Raw genomic sequence first — 25216 nt, forward strand, 5'->3', positions numbered from 1 at the left:
CCAATGTATAAAAAAGTCGAGAGTATTACAATTTTTTATCTACTACAGGCAAGAATTTCCATTGTCAGATCATGAGATATTTGCGTCGATGTGAAACATGTAGTATAGTGCACAACCTTAACTTTTTAAAATGAATTATCGATAATATTAACTGACTTGACGTACGTTTGTTCGCGTCTACATCATACTGTTGTATTTGTACTTTGTTTATAAGCAAAATAGGGCTGCGAGCGTGGGAGCGACAACGCTCGATTCACATAAGACAAATACTATTATCTACTACATAGTTATATGCCATATTTAATTTTAGTCAACATATATTGCTCGAGTCAGACGACTAGGTCACATAGAAAATATAGATTAATTAAAAAAAAAAAAAAACTGGGAACTTCAATATTTAAGTAGGTACATACGATATTTAGAAATTTTAAATAATATTTTGAGTTTCATTACACATTATTTAATTTAACATCAGATAAGAAATTTTATGTTACATGGAGTCAATTAATTAAATATGGCTATAACTATCACTCAAATAAAATATTACATAAACAATCACATAATAAGTAACGTCAAATTCAATAACGTGATACAGTTATTGCGTTAATATTATTCTCAATTTTCATAAGTGTACCTTAAAAACCAATGTTAAATTACAATATAAAACGAATATACCTTCCAATTAATACAACAACAAATACCCGAAACTCTCAAGTTAGGTAATGTTAGATAAATAACGTAAATTTTATTTATTAAAGTACGATATTAATATTAAATATCAATTATGTTGTATTGCATGCAATTTAATTTTATTCATATAAAATTAACAATATTTAAAAAAAATAACACTGTGGGATCCTTTTTTTTTTTTAATAATCTAGTTTTACAGTAAAATGTATCTATAAACATATAGGTTACAAGTCACAGGAAGAAATCTAGTAAGCCTATGTGAAGTATTGTTTAAAAAAACATTGGACATTTAATTAAACAACAGTTTTGCACTTACAACTAGAGAAATCAACATATATATTACTATAACATTCTACTTCTATGTTAATGCTTACAAATAAATGCTGTCTACAGTGGTCTATGGGTATACATCCCCTAATGATATACTTTGTAATGTAGTTCACACACAAAGCATGTCAGATGGCGTTGGGGCAGTCGCGTTAAAAGCATACGTTGAACGGAACATATCTATAGAGAGACGCGGCGCAGAAATTTACTGGAATATTTATTTAAAATTAGAAATTATGTTTTTTATTTAATATTGCACTTTTTATTATTTATAAAATAAATAATCTGAGGGAAAACTTAACTGCGACATTCAATGTAAATTGATTGGGTTAGTTCTGACGTCACAGTGTATGCGAACGTCATCAGAGGGCCTACCATGAAGTGTTGCAAAATTTAAAAATGTTAAAATATCTGTCTTTTGGACTCTTATACCGACGTTAAGCTTCATTTACCGAGGTGATTTTTCACACAAAAAAATGTAATTTACTTCGAAATTTCATTTCACGATGGATCCCGATTCGAACGATATGAAGAGTGACGTCATAAGAATGTAATTTAAAATTTCCTCCGCTAAAATTACAGCAACTTCATTCGTAAACACAATAATAAACTCCATTGATTGCAAACAAAATATATAAAAATTAACCGATTAATGGATGAGGTTCGGTTGGAGTGTTTGCCAATTTTTTTAAAAAAATTGGGGTAAAACTATGAGTTATACTTAACAACTCTGCATTGAGCCATAACAAATCTTATGTGATAGCTAAATGCAGAAGTGCTAAGCTTTACGAACAGGATAATTGATTAGAAATCCTGAAACGTATAGTACCTAAGTTAACGCGACTGCATACAGCCATAGAGTAAATACTATATGCACATTTCACATGCAAATAAACCCTAACTGCATATAAAATACTATAAATTGCGTACATTAAGGGAATAATTGAAGGGTATCTATTATTGCCTGATACAAAACCCGTATTGCTTTTAAAGATTTCGACGAATTGTTATCAATAAAATAACCGTGTAATAAGAATATAAGTGAAGGTGAACGCCCATTTACCCGTGGCGACCAAACAGAATTCTTTTTACGAAATTTTACGAATCCTCGTTAACTAAATTATGTCGCAAACACCTAATCGGTAGAAAAAATAAAAAAGTTGCTAATTCCAACTGAATAAATCCGATTATTTAATTCATGGAATTATGCGACTGCAGTGTAAGACTGTATTTATTATAATTCATTTAGAGAGGAAGGAAATGCGAGACTTGATACTTCGTTATTTCATTAGACACGATTAGCGCAGATAAGTGGGCGTTCACCATAATCCAAATGAAACCTATTCTTATAGTGATTACACGCTCGCATTTATTACAATTATTTTAATGTTAGCACACTTTGTAAGAAAGCAGGGAGATATTTTATATATTTCGGTGTAATAAAAGTAAACAGGTGAATCTTGCGAATACATTAATACACTATACAAATATCATTAGTCGTGATCACCACACCATACATTTTAGGCCTAATTTTTGTAGATAATTCTTGTTGGTATCCAAACTGTATCGAAAAGGGTATGAACAAATCGAAAACCAGCGACAGTATTAGCTAAACTGAGCAATAAAAAATAGCTGAAAAATAGAAAAAAACTTCAATATATATATATATATATATATATATATATATATATATATATATATATATATATATATATATATATATATATATATATATATATATATGTCACCCTAAGATTGTAAATACCGTTAGATTACAATCTAGCTCGCGAGATTGTAATCTAACGGTTAGAAAACTGTTGAAAGATTGTAAACCGTCACATACTGCTTAAAATGTAAAGCATTATTTTTCAGTAAATTATAATCTATCGAAATGCAAATGTCAAATTGCGCTTCGATAATAAAGAGGAATAATAGGAAAACGTAAATACAATTAATATTACAATAATTGACACTCACAAGATGGGGCAAGAAGAAACAAAAACAGCAAGTGATGATAAGCAGGAAAAAGTATCTTTAGGTAGTACGAATAGCATAAATTCAAAAAAACAAAGGAAACTAGATGAAAAATATGGACAAAGAAATCGTCACCGTAGAAAAAGGGATCGTACCTAGAGTGCTGCTTTGTGTAGGTGATATTGGTGTAATAATTGAAGAAATTAATTATTCGGCGTGTAACGTATGCAACAAAGAATCATCAGCATGTACAAAATGAAAAAAAAAATTGTAAACGCCATATGTCGAATTTCACTTCGATAGATTATAATTTACCGAAAAATAATGTGTTACATTGTAAGCAGTATGTGACGGTTCAGTCTTTCGACAGTTAACAATCTCGCGAGCTAGATTGTAATCTAACGGTATTTACAGTCTAACGATGATATATAGTATACTTTTTTGTTACCAAAGTGACCAACCTCAGTATAATACTCGCCTCGCCCACGCCACTATTACTCTGTGCAAACCACACAATGCCATTATGAAAATATTTTTTTAGCCTTCCAAACCGCGCGGTCATATGATCAAATTATAAAGGCCAGACATTTTATTCCTATTTCAATCAATGTCCTCTGAGAAAAGTGGCTCAGTTCTAGAAATAATATCGGTGGATTTCGGATTCTCGTACTTTCCGCTACATTTGTTCTATTTGTATATTTGATATTGTTTATAAAGCATTTACAATAAACTCTGTCTATCCGAACATCCAGGAAAACAACATCATTATTTTGTTATGGATTGGTCATAAATGCAGTGAAATTTTCCAAAACTTATGATTTTTCGTACTGCGTCTTACTGTAAATGCTCTACAATCTGTACACAATAATATTACTTACTGACGCATTAATTTTTTTTTCTCATAGATCGAATATGGATTGCAGGCTTGTGAGACTGTCCTATCGTGTTCTCTACATCTAGCGGAGGATACAACTATCATTAGAATAATATCTAGTAAAATATACGTATGAAGGTATATACATATACCGGCGTAGTCACTAAATAACAAACAAACATGTACACTATGAAAATAATGGATTTGTTTCAATTAAAATCGACTTTTAAGTTAACCTCATTAAGTTAATAAAAATCTTATTTACATGCCTCCTACCAAAACAATAATAAATTGATATTGTTTAAAAAAAATAATTATAAAAAAAAAACAATAAAACTTTTTTTGCTAAGCAATTAAAACAATAAATAGACGGCATCGTCGTGCCATGGTGTAATTGTAAATGTTTCCGATATATAAATTAAATGGCCGAAAATTAATATTTAATGTTTCAATTATATTAAACCAATTCAAAGAGCCAAATGTGCGTTACGAGTGCTACTAAGTTCCTTAACAGTCCAATTTCGAGTTGCTTAATCAACTAATACTGAAAGCACCATTTTATATTACCTAATTAATCAATTCTTACATAAATCCGATAGATATAATTTTGAATTCCGATTGATGGCTTGTCAAGGGCGAACTACACGACTAAAGTGACTACTACTAACAAATAGGTAACATTTACCTTAACACCTCTCTAATAAGGTCGATAATTTATTTACGTTTGTTGTTATTATGTAAAGTTTCTTAATATGTCACCAACTATTTTGAAAAGAGAACTATTTGAGCAAGTCACTGGTGATTTACACGAAAAAACCTTAACTCTTTTTGATAATTCCAATTTCGAACACAAAATAATTATTTTCAAATGACCTGCTCCACTTTTTTTGTATAGTCGCCCTTAATTGACCACGAAATCTAAATATTATTATTATATATTAAAATATATTTTAAAATCGGCAGATTTTTCGCCTGGTATTCTGTCAATGGCATCAAACACTAAACTAGGTCTAATACTGAGATGATCATATGTGCAGCATTCACAAAACTGACGAGAAAGGAATGCTATAATTATAAATCCAAGTGAATAGTTACAACAATGACGCGGAAGTATCGCGGTCAATATGTTCTAATTATCTACCTACGCGTAAGTCCCATTCGTAAATCTTTATACTTATTAGTATTTATGATAAGATTCCTTTCAGATCGACCTCCACGCGGTCCCCTCTGAAAACCATCGTGGTTAATTCTCGGCGAATTTGTCACAATGGGCCAACTGATACACTTCATTCTCATCTATAATTATCATAGATATATATATATAGATAGCAAATAACGCATGATATAGGATCGCATAGACAGACCTCTTCGCATACACATGCCAGCTACTTTCCACGACGAACGTCGGAGAAGTTCCGCATTTTTTTTTAAATGTCTGTTAATCCTGTGTTCAAAATATTATTCCAGATTCGATTTTTAATTGAATTTTAAAAGTATTCGATATTTAAATGTCAAAATTGTTTTAGTATCAAGCTTAGTGATTGGTATTATAACATTCGATGTATTTATCGATATTTAGGTTCAAGTCAGATTATTTCTATATTAAAATCTGTCTAAATTTAGGTTTAGAGCCTATCTAAACTTCATAATATTAATAAAGAAGGATATATTTTGGAAATATAATGAAGAATCCTACTCCTAAGCATTTTGTAGTCATTACAATTGGCACGGGCGTTGTAGCCAATGTCTATCGATATTAAATTGTAGATTAATGTTAATGCTGTTTAATCCCTAGATTGAAGGATTGTATCGAGTTGACAGCTGTCATAATGACAGATAAGCGGCAACAGCCCGTCCCTACACAAAACGTTCAACTTTATTCATCTCCACTATTTCGATATTTATGATAATTATTAATCATATCTCATTGGTTTCCGTCAGCATAAACCAATAGTACTGGCTAGACAACCATTTGGTTTTCATCAATTAAAAAAAAAGAACGACAATAACAATCGTTCTTTTAAAAAAATTCATAAAAGTAAATTGACAGAGACACTTCGCGACATTATCGTAATTATGTACTTTGTATAATGTGTGTATAAAGTTAAAATTTCATTACAAAAAAAAATCTAAATACTCCTATTTATATTACAATATAAGTAAATAAATAGAAGTGTAAACAAATTTAAAATATTAAGAGCATTCTTCTCCACGGCAGTATATTTTGATGCCAAGTCGATCTGATACTACTTACACCCGTTATAATTAAATATATATAATTAATTATAATTAATAACTCATATGACACTGACGCGATTGACTTCTTATTGTCACCAATGCTAGAACGGGATAATATAATAATAGTATGTGAATACCACAACATCAAGGTGTGTACATACTAGTGTTTATTGTGACTATACAACCTTTAGCGATCTAATAATGTGCACTAACCATAAAACGGGGTAATAGTGTTGTGTTGCCATAGTAAATAAAATTATTGACTGTTAGTAACAAAATAAATTGTGTAGAAGTTTATTAAATTATTAAATTTAGAAGTGTTCATATATTTCTCAATACTGAGTACTGCTCACAGTCTGTAACAGTCACACTATAATATCTGCTAATATCCGCCTCAACCACAACACTATGACTCCGTTTGGATTTTCTGTGGCTGAGATTACACTAGAAGTCTTAAATAGAAATACCATAGACCGAACCACAGACTATGCAATAAACATTTTACATGAACAAAACGTTCTAAATATGGATGGACCGATAGAAAAATATAATTTACTAAATAACTATGACCTAGCGTAATATCAGCCTTGGATCAGTGCAACGCTATTCACCTTAAGAGCTATCATTCTGCCGTTTTTAAATCTCTTATAGCTTTAATTAATAGTATGTACATTATAATTATCAATATTCTGCTTTAAATCTAGACCATGATTTTTCTGTCATCTCTTATATAAAATATTTACACATCCCATAAGCGCTCATGCACTTATGTTGCCAGTCGAATTTGAATTCGTGATTATGTTATAACGCTGTCGATGCAATATATCGCGACGGGTACTGAGGAAGGATCGATTCATCACCAGCGGGAAAACATCGAACGACCCACAAAATAATACGGAAACACCAAGCGATCCGATGAAGTATCCTAACTTATTCATATTTGTTCCCAAGCATGATATAAAAGTCAGATTTTTTTTTTTTAATATTACCGAAATGTTAAATAAAATTAGTGTATCAGATTATTAAAATACGTCCAAAAACGTACGCGAATGTTTGCCGCAAGCTTATTAGCGGTGAGAAAAATATTAAACGAGAAGTCACAAATCCATCGTACAAACCATCTTACGCACTAAGAGATACCTAAATCTGTAAAATAGGTACAAATAACGTCCTTACTATCCAGAAGGCAAAATTGGCACATATGACGAAGTTCGCTCCCTTGATGCGTGTCTGTAGGAGAACGGCAGCGCCGGACGGGGACGGGGGCCGCGGCTATGTGGCCGGCGAACTGTTCTGCGTCGGGTTGTACGGGTGGTTCGAATTGCGCAACACTGTGTACACACTGTCCACCTTGCTCAGTTTCTCGAAAAACGGTATCAAGTCCAAAAGTTCTGAATCTGTCATGTCGTCGAACCAAGACGCGACAGGTACCTGCAAATATTACGTGTACGTTAGCGAAGTTAATCTAGGGAAGGAGGTTAAGGGTAGCGAAATTAGTGAGAGTGGAGGCACTTGTCGCAATGGCGCATGTCACAAAGGCGATGCATGAAGATTACCATTAACATGTGCTTTTATGCTCATATGTGGTTTTGTGCTCCGCGTCGGTAGAGATTTTAAGCATTGTTCCACGCTTACTTTATTATATAATAGTTTTGTAAGAACAATTTTAGAATATGCTTCTACTATTTGGAATCCTCAATATAAAATATATATAAATATGATAGAGAAAATTCAAGCCAAATTTATTAAATATCTCTGTTTTAAATGTCCACATTGCAGATCTAATAAAGAAAAACTTTTAAGTATGTCTTTATGTAAACGACGTTTTGAGAGAGATCAAATATTTTTATACAAAATTATAAATAATCTTATTGATTCACCTTTTCTGTTGAGTAATGTTAATATAAGGTGTCCCCGGGTAAATTCTAGAAATAATAAATTATTTTGTACACCTATTTCATACACGAATTACATGAATAATACGTATCTTATAAGAGCTTGCAATTGTTATAATCAGCAGTTCCTCTCTTTAGATGTATTCAGAGAAGATTTAAATTTATATAAAAAACACGTTAGAGAGGAGCTTCTGGCAAACCCCGTTTAATTGGATAGGGAAAAATCATGTTAAAATTGTTATTGATATATTTGTTTTCTTTTTTTTTTATTGTTAAGTATATGTATGTGTATGTATGTATGTGTGTGAGTGTGTGTATGCATACGCACATATTTACAAGTGTGTGTGTGTGTGTGTGTGTGTGTGTGTATGTATATACTTTTATATATATTTTATGTTCATCAATATCATATATAATATCAATAATCATCTGCTCTCGATTATTTAGTTTAGTTTATTGTGGAAACTTTACTGATTTATGTTATGGTTATGTATACTTTTTTATATGTTTTAGATATTGTATGTTTCCCTTTCAAAGTAAAATAAAATAAAATAAAAACATCATAGTATATTGTAAAGTCCACGGTCCTATTTATGTCGATACACAACAATTACCACTTTCTATCAGGTAATCTGGTTATTGACATTCCAATCAGAATCCAATGTTAAACACAGGCTCTTCCCAGAAAACCGCCGTAAGAAAGATCGATGGGAGTTCCGCATCCACAACTATGTGCAACACTTTTGAGATTTCACAAATAAATATACTTTAATGATTGATGATGATATAGGTATTTATTTATTCATTAGTACATATATGTATAAAAGGCAGACTTAATGCTAAAAGCATTCTCTCCCAGTCAACCTTAGGGAAGTAACAGAATACTCGAATGTGGTACTAGTAAGAATCTATATATATACATACTAAAATATATATATAAACAAATAAATATATATAAATAACAAATATACTTATACATATACAAGATATACTAAATTATACACAAAGATGAAAATAAATAGATAGTACTTACTGCTCGGATAAACTATACAAGTTAGCATAAATATTTTTTTTAAAGACAGTTTAGTGTAAAGTCTTTTAAAGGTTTCAGGAAGCGCATTCCAGAGCCGTGAAGAATGTAAAATAAATGAATTTAATACGAAACTAGTACGTTGAGAGAGGACAGCGGCATCCTTAGTTTAATCATATAAAACATTAGGTATGCATAAAAAAAGTGGGTAGAAAGAAAATAGACTTGGGAGCGGAAGGGTGACATCACGACATAAGTCAACAGGTGACGACGGCCGTTGTAACTTTATCGAAACATTCACATTACCCTGAGTAAAAATATTTTACCTAATTATTACATTAATACCCGTTCTTTAAAATCATAAACAATGCGAACTGAAAGTCCTAAACTTTATATATATTTTTTTATACAACTTAGAATGGCAAACAAGCTGACAGCCCACCTGACGGAAAGTGGTAACCGTCGCCTATAGACATGAACAGTACCATGGATATAACAGTGTAAATTGTTTCGCCCATGATACCCCCTATGCGTTGCCATTCTTGAGGATTCAGGTGTTATTCCTCTGTACCCTGTAAATGCACTGCCATATCCCAACTTCACGTAACTTTATATTATGCACAAAACTCACAGCATTGTCCGGATGGAATATGTATGAGGCTGGCGAGTTGTCCACGATGACCACCCGCCGGAGGTCCCGGCCGAGGCTGTTCAGGTCTTTCACGTAGTTCCCTCGATGAAACACGCAGCTGTCGCGGAACAAACGGGCACGGAATACGCCCCATCTGCAACGTGACGATGTTAGTTACAGGTGAGTTTTTAAGCACTAAGGAATAGAAAACAAGCTGATAGCCCACCTGGAGGTAAATTGTAAGCGTCGGGGGAAAAGATTCTTAGTAATAGAGACTAGCGTCCTCATTGCTAGCTTATATACTACTAGGTTGACCACCACGTGGTTTCCTAGAAACTATCGTGATTAATTCCAGGTGAATTGGTCACGATGGGCTTGTTGGATGGACAACCTGTTTTTATTTTTACCCATAATCTCTCACTAGTAACTCGTCAGTATATCCCGATAGCGCAGGCGCGGGGTTACCCTTCCATATTCATAATTAAAAAAACGTAGCCAAAAATAAATGTTGGGTAGACATAACCGGAATGCTATGCCTCAGTACAATGTAATGACAACACTGCCAAATCCTGCTTGAAACAATTAATAAGCGAGACAAATCATTCAGAATACTATATGTTAGTAAATACAATAAATTGAACAAAATAATTCTTATATAAATAATATTTATTTATAAATAAGTGCATCCGTAAACACAATAATAACTTCAATATAATAATTATTCTATGTAACCTTTTAAGACTTTCCGGACAAATTATATGTTAGTAATATTTATTTCACTTATTTATAAATCAAATGCTTATATAAATAATATTTATTTATCCGTAAACACAATAATTCAACAAAATGTCTTTTAAGAAATATTTATTTAACTTATTTATAAATCAACTGCATCCAATTTGTCCAGATACAATAATGTTAATTACAAGTAGCAATTTATCTGTGAACAATTACAGAAAATAAATGTATGTCTAAATGACAATTAATAATATTAACGAGAATGTTAATTGAAACTTGACAATAATTATGTCTCGACGAGGACTTCTCGATAATAATATATGGGATTACGTAATATCAATATTGCAAATTAAACATCGTCTCATAATAACGCAGCGCATACATTGTTTAAATACAAAGTAGTATATCGAACTGTTACAATAAGCAGCTATTATTAATTTTAATATACTTCCGTATACAGGTACGCGTTTTAATTGTTAATATTTCATTATGATAACATACTTAGTTTTCAATCTATCGTTCAATGCTAAACCTACATACGTCTCTTCATATTTTTCCCATATTTTTTTATAGCATCTTGCGGTCCTAGGCAAACGAGGGATGAGCAACAGCGTTCCTCTTAAAACATCTCTAAACTCCTGCCAAGCGTGGCAACTAGCAAAACTCCCCTTATGGACCTTCAGCAGTGGACAGTTAACGATTTAAATAATAATAAATAAAAAAAAATATATACAAGTGAATTGAGAACTGAAATTGTTTGAATCGAAGCATTTGGCGTTCCATTGTTTCTGCCTACCCCAATGGGAGACAGGCGTGACAGGTATGTATGTATATGTATGTATGAATTGAGAACCTCCTTTTTGAAAGTCGGTTGATAAGAGCTAGACTCACCTATCCAACAGATCGGCGACCGGATCCGCGTACTTGGCAAGCGACGCGGTGAATAGTACGCACTCGTACAATTCGCCGCATCGACGCAAGAACTCGTCCACGTGCGGCCGCTTCAGTACGTACACTTGGTGCACAGCGCCATCTATCTCCACTGGCACCACGAAGTCCGCGTTGTTTATTGGCTAGAACGGAATAAATCATTGTAAATATAGATACATTGTTGTTTATGTTATGTTATTATAAGTCGCAATACATTGTTATCTTCGTATGTAATAAAGTCGCGCTGTAGCCAAAACTATACGTATATAAGAAATGTAGTTTATAAAAATAATACATTACTAAATACGATATTCAACAAAATGGTTTACTTGTGTGTTAGAGTTGCATATAAAAATAGTCAAGATTGATTATGATGAAGATTTCAGAGCATATTAATCTAAATTATAAGGGTCAAATCGACGATGCCCCATATTTAGAAAGATATATGGTAGAACAGGGGCGGTCGAGTTGACTAGACCCAAGATCTACTGTTTGCTGATGAAACCCTGTGCGATCTACTAATTACATACTTCTTGAAATCTTAAATGAAACAACATAGTTCAATACACAATTATGTATTGTAATATATTTTATATTATTAAGAGGAAAACATAAAATTGAAAATTATTATTCATCATATCAGCCTTTAATTGTCCCTTAGGGGGATTTGCCAGTAGTTACCACGCTTGGAAGGCGGATTGGCAACCGCAGTTAGGCTTTAAAAATGTTTTGAGAGGGACGCTGTTGCCCATCCATCGTCTTCCCTTAGTCGACTCTTATGACACCCAGGTGAAAAGAAGGGGTGACCTGTTCTATGCCGGGACCACACGAAAATTATTATTAGTAATTACTAATTAATATTGGTGAGAGTATGGCGTCTTAATATAATATATTTTTTGATAAGCAAAATATTATATTTTTTGCCTTGCCACGATCGACTGGACTAATAGTCGCGATCCACCTGTTGGCCACCCCTGATATAGAATTTTTAAACTTTCGATAGCCTATATGAAAATTCATAATATTGACTAAAAAGTCTAAAAGTTACCCCCAAAGGGGTTAAATTGTTATCTATCTAAGTTATTTATTGTTAAGAAGTGTACTAACTATATTTGACAATAGATGGTGTTATGTAATTAAAAAAAATGTAATATCATCATGACTTAGTGGTTTACTACTTCGATTTAATTGTCGTACAGGTCGCACGTTAAAACTTTGAATGTGGCCAACAACAAAGTGAGTGTATTAATATCAATTTCCTAATAATAATAACTGCGGTGATAGAAAATATTAAGAAATTAAATTAATGCAATATGCTCGAACTTTAAAGTTGAGTTACATTAATTATTGAGAGATGTTTTGGACTACGATTATTCCATTTGCAATTAGTCATATGCGCCTTATATAAATTCCAAATTTTATTTATTTAGAAACAATAAAACTTTACTAAATGGATCTAGTCATTCTCAAACAACAAGGAGCTTTAAATCCTTTTTACTTCAAAATTTTACAAGTAGTTTATTATTAATATAAAAGACTACTAATATCTAAACTGGGCCGAGCCTGTAGGTTTGATACCAGTAAATCATTGCATCTAAATCTTTCATATTGTTTTTAATTTCCAGTCAACTCACTGCACAACGCAACGGCCGTCACAATACACTTCTAAAAATAGATTCATTTCTTTCTACGGCATGCGATGAAATTCAATTGTCGCAAGGTATAGGCGTTGGTTCATAGTTGGCTCCACAGATATAAGAGTAAAATAGATGTCGCAATCTACATAAAAAGCCAGGAATATCATAAGGTACCTTAGTGAAAGAGTAACCCCCCTTACTTATAAAAACTAAAACCTACTACAAACCTATTTTAACTACTAAACTGTTTTGTAACTCTCTTTCAAATTGGGAATGTAGCATAGACAAAACAGTGCAATTGTTAAAATAGGTTTATGAGACGTTTGATGTTTTTATGAATATGAGCGTAAGGATAAACTTATTAAAATTTTGCAAATCGTGGTGAAGACATCCTGGTAACGAAATAAAGTAACTACGATTTGTAAAGAAAAATCTGTGCAAAGGAACGAAAACAGGTCCCCTGAACAAAGTTTACAAGCGAACGTAATTTCAACAGCACTATTACGCCACTCTAGCGCTAATATTCTTAGCAATTAAGCTACTACTTACGCTAGACAACCGTCTCGAAACCAACGATAACTAGTGTTTCTGTAGGAAATACTACAAGTATATAAGTTACTTCTGACTCGATATAAGACTTATAAATTTTAAACTACAATACACCACAACCACAATACAATACAATAAATCAATACACTTCTTATTTATCGCACGCAAAATAGGTACAGTTGCGTCGTCTATGTAATCGTATGTCTGTGGCTGAACCAAACACGTGCAGTGTTGCATTCATTTAAAATTTAGTCGTGAGCTGTTTCCAGATATGGGCTGCGTTGCCAAAATGGCTAGTGCATAAACTAGATCTAACTTGGTCAGTAAGTCGCAATGAAGGTTTGCGAAATAATACAAAATTACTTGCGTAAATATACACAGAAATGTTATGATTGTTGAATTGCAGAAATGTAATATCGTAACATAAAAATCATTGACAGTGATTCTCGTATCAAAGTTCATTGCACAGTTTCGATGAAGTGAAAAAAAGACGCGGTCAGCGGTTTTATTTTATGCTACGTTTATATTTTGTTTTTTTTTCAGACTAAAAAAAAAAAAAACAAAAAATAAAAAGGAGTTTATAATAATTATTATTGTCATGATAATCTATCGTTATACCGTACCGTAATTATTTAATTATATAGCAAACATATGTATGAATACCTATCTAATATTATACTAAGAACAATATATTTATATATTTCCGGATGCTTTACGTAATTTACATTATTTTACATATGAATTTTTGCCAAGACGAGATCAATTAGCATAAATAATTTGCTCTTCGTAACAATTTCGAAGTTATATTCATAATTCGTATAATTGTATAATAGCGATACGAAACGTAGTATTTCAAACAACTTATGGCAGATTTCAAGCTATTTTGGTCCACATTTGAACTTAGCCTTTCCGCACGGTAAAAATACGATCTTACTGAGAACAGAACATAATCTAGATATGTATGTATGTAGAACAGAATCTTAGTGGGGGAAAAGGAATTGTTAGTAATGGGAACTAATGGGTAGCAAGTCCTACCAGGTCGACCTTCACGTGGTTTACCCTGGATACCATTGTGAATACTTCTTGCATTCGTCGCGATGGGCTAATTGACCTGCTTTCATGCTCATCTATCATCCCTCACTGGTGCTCCGCCAGCGTATACCGATAGCGCAGGCGGGGTTATTATTTCATTATCATCCATTGAAAAAAAAACAGAATCTTAGAGAGGCATGGGCATCAGTATCGATCTGATATCTACCTATATATTATGTACCTCTGGATATTGATGTTGGAAAAACATCATCACCCATTTCAATATCGGTTATCCTGTTTATATATTTAATATTATATTTCCACTCAGGGTTTGCTGGAAGAGAACTCTTACAGAGTTAAGCTCGCCTGTTGTACATCTTTATTTAATATATGTTTGTAATTTTTGTGTACAATAAAGAATAAATAAATAAATAAATATCCTGTAGGGATATATAGATAATTAAGTTTCAATATATAAATATCGCTGCATATTACAACACCCTTACTGGCCACCATCCGCTTTATAAATATGTTAAAAACGTTGAAACCGCTAACAAGCAGTCAATACTTACAAAATCTCAATCGGAAATCAACTTTAAATGTGACAACAATTCAAGAAATGTGGAACTCGCCTTTGTTTTGAATTTTTTACTAAATATCCCGACGGTTATTTTTATATAATGTTTATTTTTACAAAAGCATTGAATTTAGAACGCAAAACAAATGCGAGGATTCGTTGAACGCTTTAATACGTAACGTAATCGCCATAAGCGAGATAAGAAACTTATAAAAGACGAATTGATGACGCAGCGTCAAGTAACTTTGGATTAGTCATCATTTATACCAGCAATAAACATAACTATTATATAATATGTGTATAAACGCATTGGAATCTACTATATACTATTATTTAACTTATTTAAAATTAAACTAAATTACCTGATAATATATAGGTATGGGATAGTCAAGACATAGTATTGGATGAACAGTAATCTTTCTTTCCCATCATAGCTACCTTAGAATAATCGAACCATCCTCCAATGGATAAAAGGCCTAAAAGGCGGGAAATAATAGGATCATAACCTCCCTTTGGAGCTAGGAATGGGAGCTGACAGGGTATTGTGCTAGGAATATAGGATATGATGACCACAACGCAGTCATCCACCTTGAAAACCATCGTAGTTAATTCCTAGTGAATTCATCATTTTTGATCCGATTTCATCCTTATCTATCTATCATCACTCACTGTTAACTCATCACATCGCATACTGATACTATAAGCGAGATTACCATTTCATTTTCATCACATTAATAGAAATTCCTCCACGTACGGATCTAGCAGATTTTAACGTGGGTTCACAAATGATCCATAGCTATACAAAAAAAAAGCTAAATCGGTAATCCAAATCTAATTTCTATTTTTTTATTATTTATTTTCTTGATAATTTTGAGTTAGAAAATAACGTTTCGTGTTTTGACTTTTTAATTATTTCGTCAATAATATTAAATTGTAAGATTAAATCAGCCGAAATGACGCCAAATTATAGTTTCAAACCGTTTGTACGACGAACGTAATCATCATAAAATTATATAATAACCTATTCAAAACAGCAAAAAGCAACAGAAAAAAGTTTATTTAAAGTTTATTACGACCTACCACCTATACTTTTTCTTTTACATTCTACTTAATAGATTTCGGAAAAGCAAGGCCGTTTGACAAAACTGCATATACGGCATAAATCTAGCGACTAATAGAGACATTCCGACGTCAGAGTAAGATTGTAGTTCTTATTCAGTGGGGATAAGGTTTAAATTGTAAGACAATATTTAACAATACAAAAGAATTGATTCCCGATTGTGTATACAAACAAATCGAAGGTCGGAGCCTTGACACATGCGAGGATCTGACCAAAATCAATCACAATGGGACGTATGGCACGACTCTACGACGATACGGTCTCTACAATAATCTGATATGTAAACCTTCTACTGTATACGTAGTTCGCATTCAGGCCAATCGTGGCCATTGCTAATGATTTAAAATTACTATATTCCTAGGCATAATAAAGTAGTAGTGTAAATTATAAATAACTCTAAATAATTTAGGACTATAATACGTTTTAGGGAAGTCAGAGACTTATTAACTTTAAGCGTCATGGTGAACATAACAATTGTTATGATCACATTTCGCTGAACATGTTTAAACTCGACTTTTTAATAAATAAATTATTGAATGGGTACCTCTGCGTCACCTATAATCGCAAAGAACTACACTTATAAAGCGCTTGTATTGACTGTGATATAGCTGGGAAATCACTAAGTCTGTATGACTCATGTCATTCATTTCATAAGGGTTAGTGTGGCGTGAGCGATGTCTCCGGTGATGCAAGCATTCATGACCTGCGATGGCCGCTTACAGGTAGACCGTATTCTTATAGAAAAACTGCTTGACTTTTTAATTAGTCAAAACCACATGAGCAATCTTACATAATAGTCTATTATAAATAACACGCTTAATTTATAGACTGAAACAAAATTAATAAAGCCCATAGATCCTGATATCGAAAAAAAATTCTAACTAGACGATGTCTGAATATGGAAGATGTTTTACAAAAATGAATATGAGGGGTATACATAATTATAAGACCAATAAATGGCAAAACAATAATTTTTAGAAAATTTTTTTTTTCACCGTTATGTTGTGTACTGGTGTGTTAAAAATCTGGTGTATGTTTTATCTCAATACATTATCTAGAAGTAGTCTACTTCGTTGGTTTTTCTACTTCTAAAACTACGTGTACGAAATAACAGGCAAAAGGCTTATAAATAAATGTTTAAGTACAGGATCATCAGTCTCCGTGACGGCACGCAGTATGTCGGCTGTTATATAGAGGAATTTCGGTGGAATATTTACTTTCATCACCTACTTCATCTCACACTTAGGTGCTGGTTCAGGGCTCCCGTAATTCGTGTTATCGGTGTCTATTTTTTCCTCGATTTATGTGTATGCATATAAAAACAATAATAATAACAAATAATAACCTAAACTCACCCCAAATAACCGAAGATTATTAATATTTTTAATCACTGCCGTGGAGGTCGATGGTTGTTCCCGCGTAAAAGTTGACACACACGCGTTGTTGCACGGCACTCACACCAGAGGGCAGGCGTTTCCATATATCCCCGTAATGACTAATTTACAGGGACAATATATATTTATATGTGTGTGTGTGTGTGTGTGTTGTAGAATTGTAAAAGTGTGGTGCCGCGAAGTAAAAATATTGCAGATAAATTAAACAAAAACTACGTGTACGAAATAACAGGCAAAAGGCTTATAAATAAATGTTTAAGTACAGGATCATCAGTCTCCGTGACGGCACGCAGTATGTCGGCATTGACCTGTCATTCTTTTCATTCATTTTTTGTATGCACTACTGCCGGTGCCGGTGTCGCTACCAGTCAATGGAGGAATGATGTCAATGTACCAAGAATAGGAACTAAATAACAGGACGAATCATTACGTGAATTCGTTTATTATCAGATCACAAATTGTATACGACAGTTCTGGCAGAAAGCTTTTGACATAATAATAAACTCGACTTTTTAAATACATATGCGGAAAATATAAGCAAAGGAAACTTTATAGAGGGGAAGGTTTAAACAATGTATTAACGGTCTTATTGTAAATAGATGTAATACCTTGGTCCTCAGAACTGCAACGCATGGGGATATCATGGGCGAAACAGTATACTCTGTTATATCCATGATACTGTTCATGTTTATAGGTGTCTGTTACCACTTTCCATCAGGAAGGCCGTCTGCTTGTTTGCCATTATAAAAAAAAGTCGATATACACAGGTGCGTCGTATGGTAAATGGGCCACCACCTTTCCAGTGGGTGTCGTAAGAGGCGATTAAGAGGGCTTAATAGTCAAAGGATGGGCAGTAGCATCCCTTTTAAAATATCACCAAATCGTAACTGCGATTGCCAACCCGCCTGCCAAGCGTGGTAACTACTGGCAAAACCCTCCTTATGGTGGAGACTTATGTTCAGCAGTGGACAGTTATATGATGATGGTACTCAGGTCAACCTCCACGAGGCCTCTTTGAAAAACATCGTGATTAAATCCTAATGAATTCATCACCATGGGCCTGACTTCATTCTCGACCATTAATCCATCACTGGTTCCGCCAGCGTAAGCTAATAGAGTAGACGTAGTTACCATCCTATTTTCTTCCACAATGATACCACTTTACAGTAATAACTGAATGATTAATGAGCGATTAATTTTAATGGTTCAATATATCCAGTTATAAAATTAGATAAATGAAGGAAAATTTAGATTGGAAACCCGTTCTATATACCTATACCTACTCTGTGTATTTAAATAATTAAACTAATTATTTCCGACCATTTATTTTCGCATAACTATTTAAACACTGGCCAATTGATATCGATGATATAGACAGGTTCATTGAGAAGGTATTTTTAGTCGTAAGCCGACGGATCAAATGACGCGACATTTGAAAGGCTTCTGTGAGGAAAGGGAAGGAAAATTGTAACATCCGTGCTTGTCGCTGTTCGTAGTCGGTTCCACGGGAGATTACTTACTTATTTATTAGTACAAACATTGACAGCTCTCTTATCTTATAAATTTAGTTAATAACGAATTTTAATTTTATATAAAGAAATTATTGATATAGTGAATTGCTAGCAATAATTAAATACTGTCAGGTCCTGTCACATTCTGGTGAATCTATCACGATGGATCAAGTGACCTGACATTATCTTCCACTAATACCCCGCCAGCGTATACCAAAAGCGTTGGTTGGGTTATTATTTCTTAATAAAAACTGTATGCCGATTGATTAATAAATCTTAAAATTTGGGGAGGAAGCGATTGTTAGTAATGCGGACTACCAGTCCCATTACTAGCAATATACCCTATCAGGTCGACCTCCACGGGGTCCCTCCTGAAAACCATCATGCTGAATTCCAGTTGTATTCATCACGATAGACAGATCTCTCACTGGTGCCCCGCCAGCGTATACCTTTAGCGCAAAGGGTGTTGCTATTCCATTATCATCCATTTAAAAAAAAGAAACTATTTGTAATTTTGAACGTAGCAGATACCAAAAAAATTTAATTTGAACAATAAAAAACATCGTTACTTCCTTCCATCATTAATCCTGTGTAAACATACAGTAGTAGAATCCCCTTTTCTAACATTAGACTTTAATATACAAATATGGATATGTCAAGTAATACGTTCACAACGATTATAATCGACAAATGCCTCTAACTACCCCATTAGGAATTACAGTAGTGAATATACATACATTTATTCCTCCTTTGTCATAAACCAGAAACCATTTGAGGACTGGTCTATGGTCTGTCGGATATGCGCTCTAATTACTAAACTGAAACGGTGCGAGTGCCTACTACGAACCGGAAAAACTTTCGTGGCTGCGACGTTTTCGTAAATATAGCACCAGGAAGAACTATCGTGACGTTAATGTATACGATGGTTTGTAACCCAGTTGGAGAGAGGAAATTAGAAGCTATAAATATGACATAACAAGCCCTGCTTAGTTTGTTACTAGATGGCGCTGTGTCAAGTTATATTTACGAGTATTTAAAATTAATATATAATTATTAAATAACACCATAAAGAAAAGAAACAGCATATTTACGTATTCTAACATTTTGTAATGTTTTATAACTAACTATAAATTTTAATAACTATAATTTATTATACTAATATATTATTGGTGAAAATGGTATGGTAACCCCTCCTACGCTAACGGGATACGCTGGCGGAGCACCAGTGAAGGGTGATAGATGAGAATGAAAACAGGCCAATTAGTCCAACATGATGAATTCATCAGGAATTAACCATGATAGTTTCCAGGGAGAACCGCGAGGAGGTCGACCTGGTTGCGTATATTGCTAGCAACAGGATACTCAGTCTCCATTACTAACAATCCCTTTCTCCCCCGTTTAGAATATTATGCAGTTCCAAAAATGTATATTTATACCATCGATGATGTGCATCATATTCTATTAGAGTGTCGTATTAACACGAAGGAAAGAGAAGAATTCATGCGCCACTTTAACTTAAATAAATTGAATGTTGGTCTTATTCAAACTATGTTAGCTGAACTTAAACCAGAAATTTTTTAACATCTGTGTAAATTATTGATGCCCGTTAATTCTTCTCTTTCCGCGTCTAGGGAAGGTAGATAAAGTTTTGTTGGAGAAATCAGTTCAGGGTACAATAGGACTGATATACCTGAAGAAGGTAAAAGCCCTTAAAATATTTAAAAAAAAATGTATATTTAAGATAAAATTTGATGAACAAACTCCAACAATGAAAAAAGAATAATAAATTCCATGCTTAAGATAACAATAACCTAATTGTAAGCACAGCTGTAATTGTACATATTTATATATCTTTTAATACAACATCACTGGTTAGGTACATAACATTCCAATTACGTATTATAATTTCGTAATTTCGCATTGCTCCGAAATCGCGAGTTACGCGATGATTTTTCCAAAGTTAATTTAAACAAATAGATTTAAGCTTCGCAAAAAAGGAGTGATTTCAATTGTAAGAAAATTATAATTGTTTATAGTAATCCCTAATCTCTGCCGTGTAGGTCCCAGCGTACCTACAACATATCCATATACATATGGGCCACCCCTTCCTTTCCCGTGAGTGTCCTGAGAGACGACTAAGGGAACTATTTGGTATATACTCTATATTGGAATACAGCTGTTCCGCGGCTTCACCTGCATGAGGCAATAAGTAAAATAAAATATTCTATGTGCTAAATTAGATATAACCTCCTGTGTACCAAATTTCATTCAATGTTAGAATGTATTTTTGAGTGTTTACAAGCAAAGTCTATATATATTTTGCTTTACAACGAGCATTTTCTTACTCTGTAAAGATTCTTCAATTTGATTCAATTTCTTCATATTGTGATTTTTAAAGCTACAGCTTTAAAAATCACAATATGGAACTAGCACACAGTCCTACCAAATGCAAAAACAATTCTAAAAATTGATTCAGAACTAGCAACATAATCGCGTAACTTAATGAAAAAGAAAAATCAGACTCATTCTTCTTTTGGAAGTCACTTAAAAATTGAATCCTCACTAATACATATTATATGTAAACAATTCACTTTTATCCCAATCAGTGGCCATATCCCGATCATGCAGAAGTCATGGATCAAAGCTAATGTTAATACATAAAAGATTAGTATAAGCCAAATAAACATACAAACTCAATTTGAAACTTTTTAGTAAAGATTGTTAATTATAGACTTGAAGTTATTATTAACTTAATTTTTATTAGCAAATTCGCATATCAAAACAAGTCTGTGTGTTATAATTCCTATTATAATAATTTAGTAACAAAACAATTTTAGTATCTATCAAAACAAATACCCGGAATAACAGCCCTGCTGATAAACTGATACTACATATAAAATAGATAAACTTTTTAAATGTCAACTGTTAATTAACTATGTTTTATATTACATTGTTATAGTCTTGTTGGAAATTTTGCCAGTAAATAAATGCTAAATATCATAATTGATCTACCATCCACTGCCATGGTCCACTACTGAACCTAAGCCTTTTTCATAAGAGTTTTGTTAGTAGTTGCCACACTTAGCAAGCAGGTTGACAACCACAGTTAGGTTAAACATCATAATAATAACTTTAAATTCACCAATAATAATATAATCTGTTCTATATTTTGAATTAATAAACAATTTTCGCATATGTTTTTAACAAAATTGCAGTAGACAAAAACAATAAAATGGCTAAAATAAAAAAATAATAAATCTTTATATTAATTGACTATATATTGTTTACTGATCTGTTTTATAATTAATTAACATAAAAACAAATGCTAAGACTGTTTACTATGCCAAGTATATAAAAAAAAACTGCACAGTTCTTGTTTATTATCTCTATAGTTCATGTTTATATTAATTTGAACTAATTAGAATTAAATACCATATTTTTCTTAATCTCAGTTATAAGCGTAAATGTAATTATTATAGTAAATTATAGCAATCAACTTAATATAATTATATTAAAACGCTAGATACTAACTAATATAATTGCAGTATTGTCTAATTGTTTTTACTTGTGTCTGTGTGAGTCATACAATACAAAACTGTTATAGTATCTTGACACACTAATGTTACAATTATATATCAATAATGTACACTATATCTACGATACTTTATTATCAACAAAGCTTTAAATATATTTGATTTACTATTAGAAAACAACAGGTGAGATTACAAGTAAATCATACCTGATTATTATTATCAATTATCCTAAATTTTAAATTTGTACAAAGAATGTGATAATTTAAAATTAACTTATGCTTTAAATGCTCTATGGACTGGGCATAGAATGGGCCACTTCTTCCTCTTCTGTGGATGTGATAAGAAGTGACTAAAGGATATTATATGGTCAAGGAAAGGGTAGCAGCATCCTTCTTAAAGATCATTAAAACCTAAACACAGTTGTAAACCCAACTGCCAAGCGTGACAACTACTTGCAAAATCCACCTGGATTGTATGGAATTGGCCTATGTTCAGAAGTGGATAGTTAAAGTTATATGATGATTATGAATGTTTTAAATACACAAATGCAAGAGACAATGTTAAAATGTTGAAGAACTAAAATTGATTTAGTAGTTGGTTACTAATATTCTTTTTGAAACATATATACTGATTATACAGTCAGAATGCTGAATTTATGACTGATGGTCAATCATGCACATTTTGATGGATTAGCAATATTTCACAGCAAATATATGAGCTCTGACATATTGCTTATGATTTTATTGTAACAATTTTAATGAATCATTGTCAGCTTTTGTTAAGTAAACTAAACACACATGTCAATAACAATATAAATATCAAATTATATTTAATATTAATATTTTAAAATCACCAATAAGGAGTTTATCATTTATAAAAAGTGCAGGAATATAGCCCTACAATAAGTGATACATGTACAAAAAAAATGTTTGTACTAAAGCTATGAAATACAATGCTCATAATTATAATCCCTGAGTTGTCAAAGGTATATTTTGTTCACTATGGTCATTGTAAGAATATAACACTCAAGATGCTCACATTTTGCTAAACATATTACCAATATGACAGGAGACAAGCATACCACAATATAATACATTCTTAGATTTTTTAAGATAGTTAATATTTGCAATTAAATATAATTGAAAATGAATCCTATGAATATTATTAATTGACAAATTTGTAATGACGACAATGGATGTTTGATAGTCTTTTCTGCAAAAGCTACTCAATGAATTTTAATTAAATTTGGTACACAGGTAGATTATATCCCTATCAAGATACTTTATGTACTGAACAACACAGGCAAAGACATAGAATACAGTAACATAGGGTAGTAACTAATAATCTTTTTTTAATTAATCACAAATATAACTAAATAATACTGTGACTCAATAATAAATTACAACAAAAGTTCAAGTTGAAATGTCACTTGTTTTAGGAATACCAAGAGTAAGTATCAATTCTTTTGCTTAAACTGTGAGTATCCTAGCATAATAGTGGAATTTGATATAAGATTTATTAAATCCTAAAAATCTCTTAAGTAATCAGTATATCATAGAAAAAATTAGTTAGTTTTATAAAATTGTTAACAATAATATGAGTAAACATACCTTGAAAGAGCTGTGCACTAATGTTTCATCAAGATCAATAACCATACATTTTTTATGCATGTCTTGATGTCTCACTGGTGGCAATAATGGTCTTGGAGCATGGTCTGCCATAACCAAGAGAGGAGGTGAAGCCCTGCCATCAATACTGTTTGTGCCATTTCCACCAGGGGGACCTTTGCCTCTTCCACCACGCCAGCAGCACAAGAGTGACCGCAAAAATCCGCCGCTGCCACTCGACTTTTTACTCCCTAACGGGGTGGATCCTGACACAGGGGTTCCATCCCCATCACTATGTTGTCCACCCGGTGGTGACCCTAAAAAAACCGACATATCACATAAAACTCACTACAACACCAGCACACGCGGAAGACCAAATCGGCATTCTATGTGGGATTGGTCTAAGTAAAGACAAGCTCTCAAGGTTGCTGTTAGGAATGTTATCGCGTTCACACGTTCCAAGTGTTTACCTCTGAGCCCGCACAAACCAGTAACGCAATTCCTAAAATATGAAACTTTCGGTCATTTGTTGATTCCACATACATAATGATCGACAAATATTTACGAGTCACGAAGAGGTAACACTATACGCTCTAATTTGATGCGAGTAGGTAACAGGTGTAATTCGGTTTAGATTTACCTCTGTCGGAGCCATAATTGTTTAATTGCTCGTCATCCCGTGACACCTGAGTTATAATGGACGATGCGTCCATTTAAACATTTGTTTTGGGTCCTAATACAAATGGGAACGGAGTTTTTGTAAAATTTTAACACCATAAAACTATTTTTTATCTCCCTTCTATCTTACAAAATGGCAGGCTCTTGGCAAATACCAACTACAACTTTGGCCAACATAACAAAATAAAACATTGTCTTTCTCTTTCAGTTTCTTTGAATTAAAAAGAATAAACAATATTTTACCTATTGTT

General features: G+C 32.7%; 1 protein-coding gene across 1 annotated transcript; it reads right to left on the reverse strand.

Moving 5' to 3' along the window:
- Positions 1–2751: 2751 nt before the first annotated feature.
- On the reverse strand, positions 2752–25124 carry LOC113516966 (carboxy-terminal domain RNA polymerase II polypeptide A small phosphatase 1). Its single transcript, XM_026901476.3, has 5 exons — positions 24928–25124; positions 24291–24604; positions 11289–11470; positions 9660–9813; positions 2752–7534 (listed from the first exon to the last, which is right to left on the reverse strand). Exons 1-5 carry the CDS (start codon positions 24998–25000, stop codon positions 7376–7378), a joined length of 882 nt encoding a protein of 293 aa, XP_026757277.1. The 5' UTR covers positions 25001–25124; the 3' UTR covers positions 2752–7375.
- Between the last annotated feature and the right edge of the window lie 92 nt (positions 25125–25216).

Source organism: Galleria mellonella, unplaced genomic scaffold, assembly GCF_026898425.1.
Source record: "Galleria mellonella isolate WM207_F2 unplaced genomic scaffold, CSIRO_AGI_GalMel_v1 utg83, whole genome shotgun sequence".
NCBI classification, from domain to species: domain Eukaryota; kingdom Metazoa; phylum Arthropoda; class Insecta; order Lepidoptera; family Pyralidae; genus Galleria; species Galleria mellonella.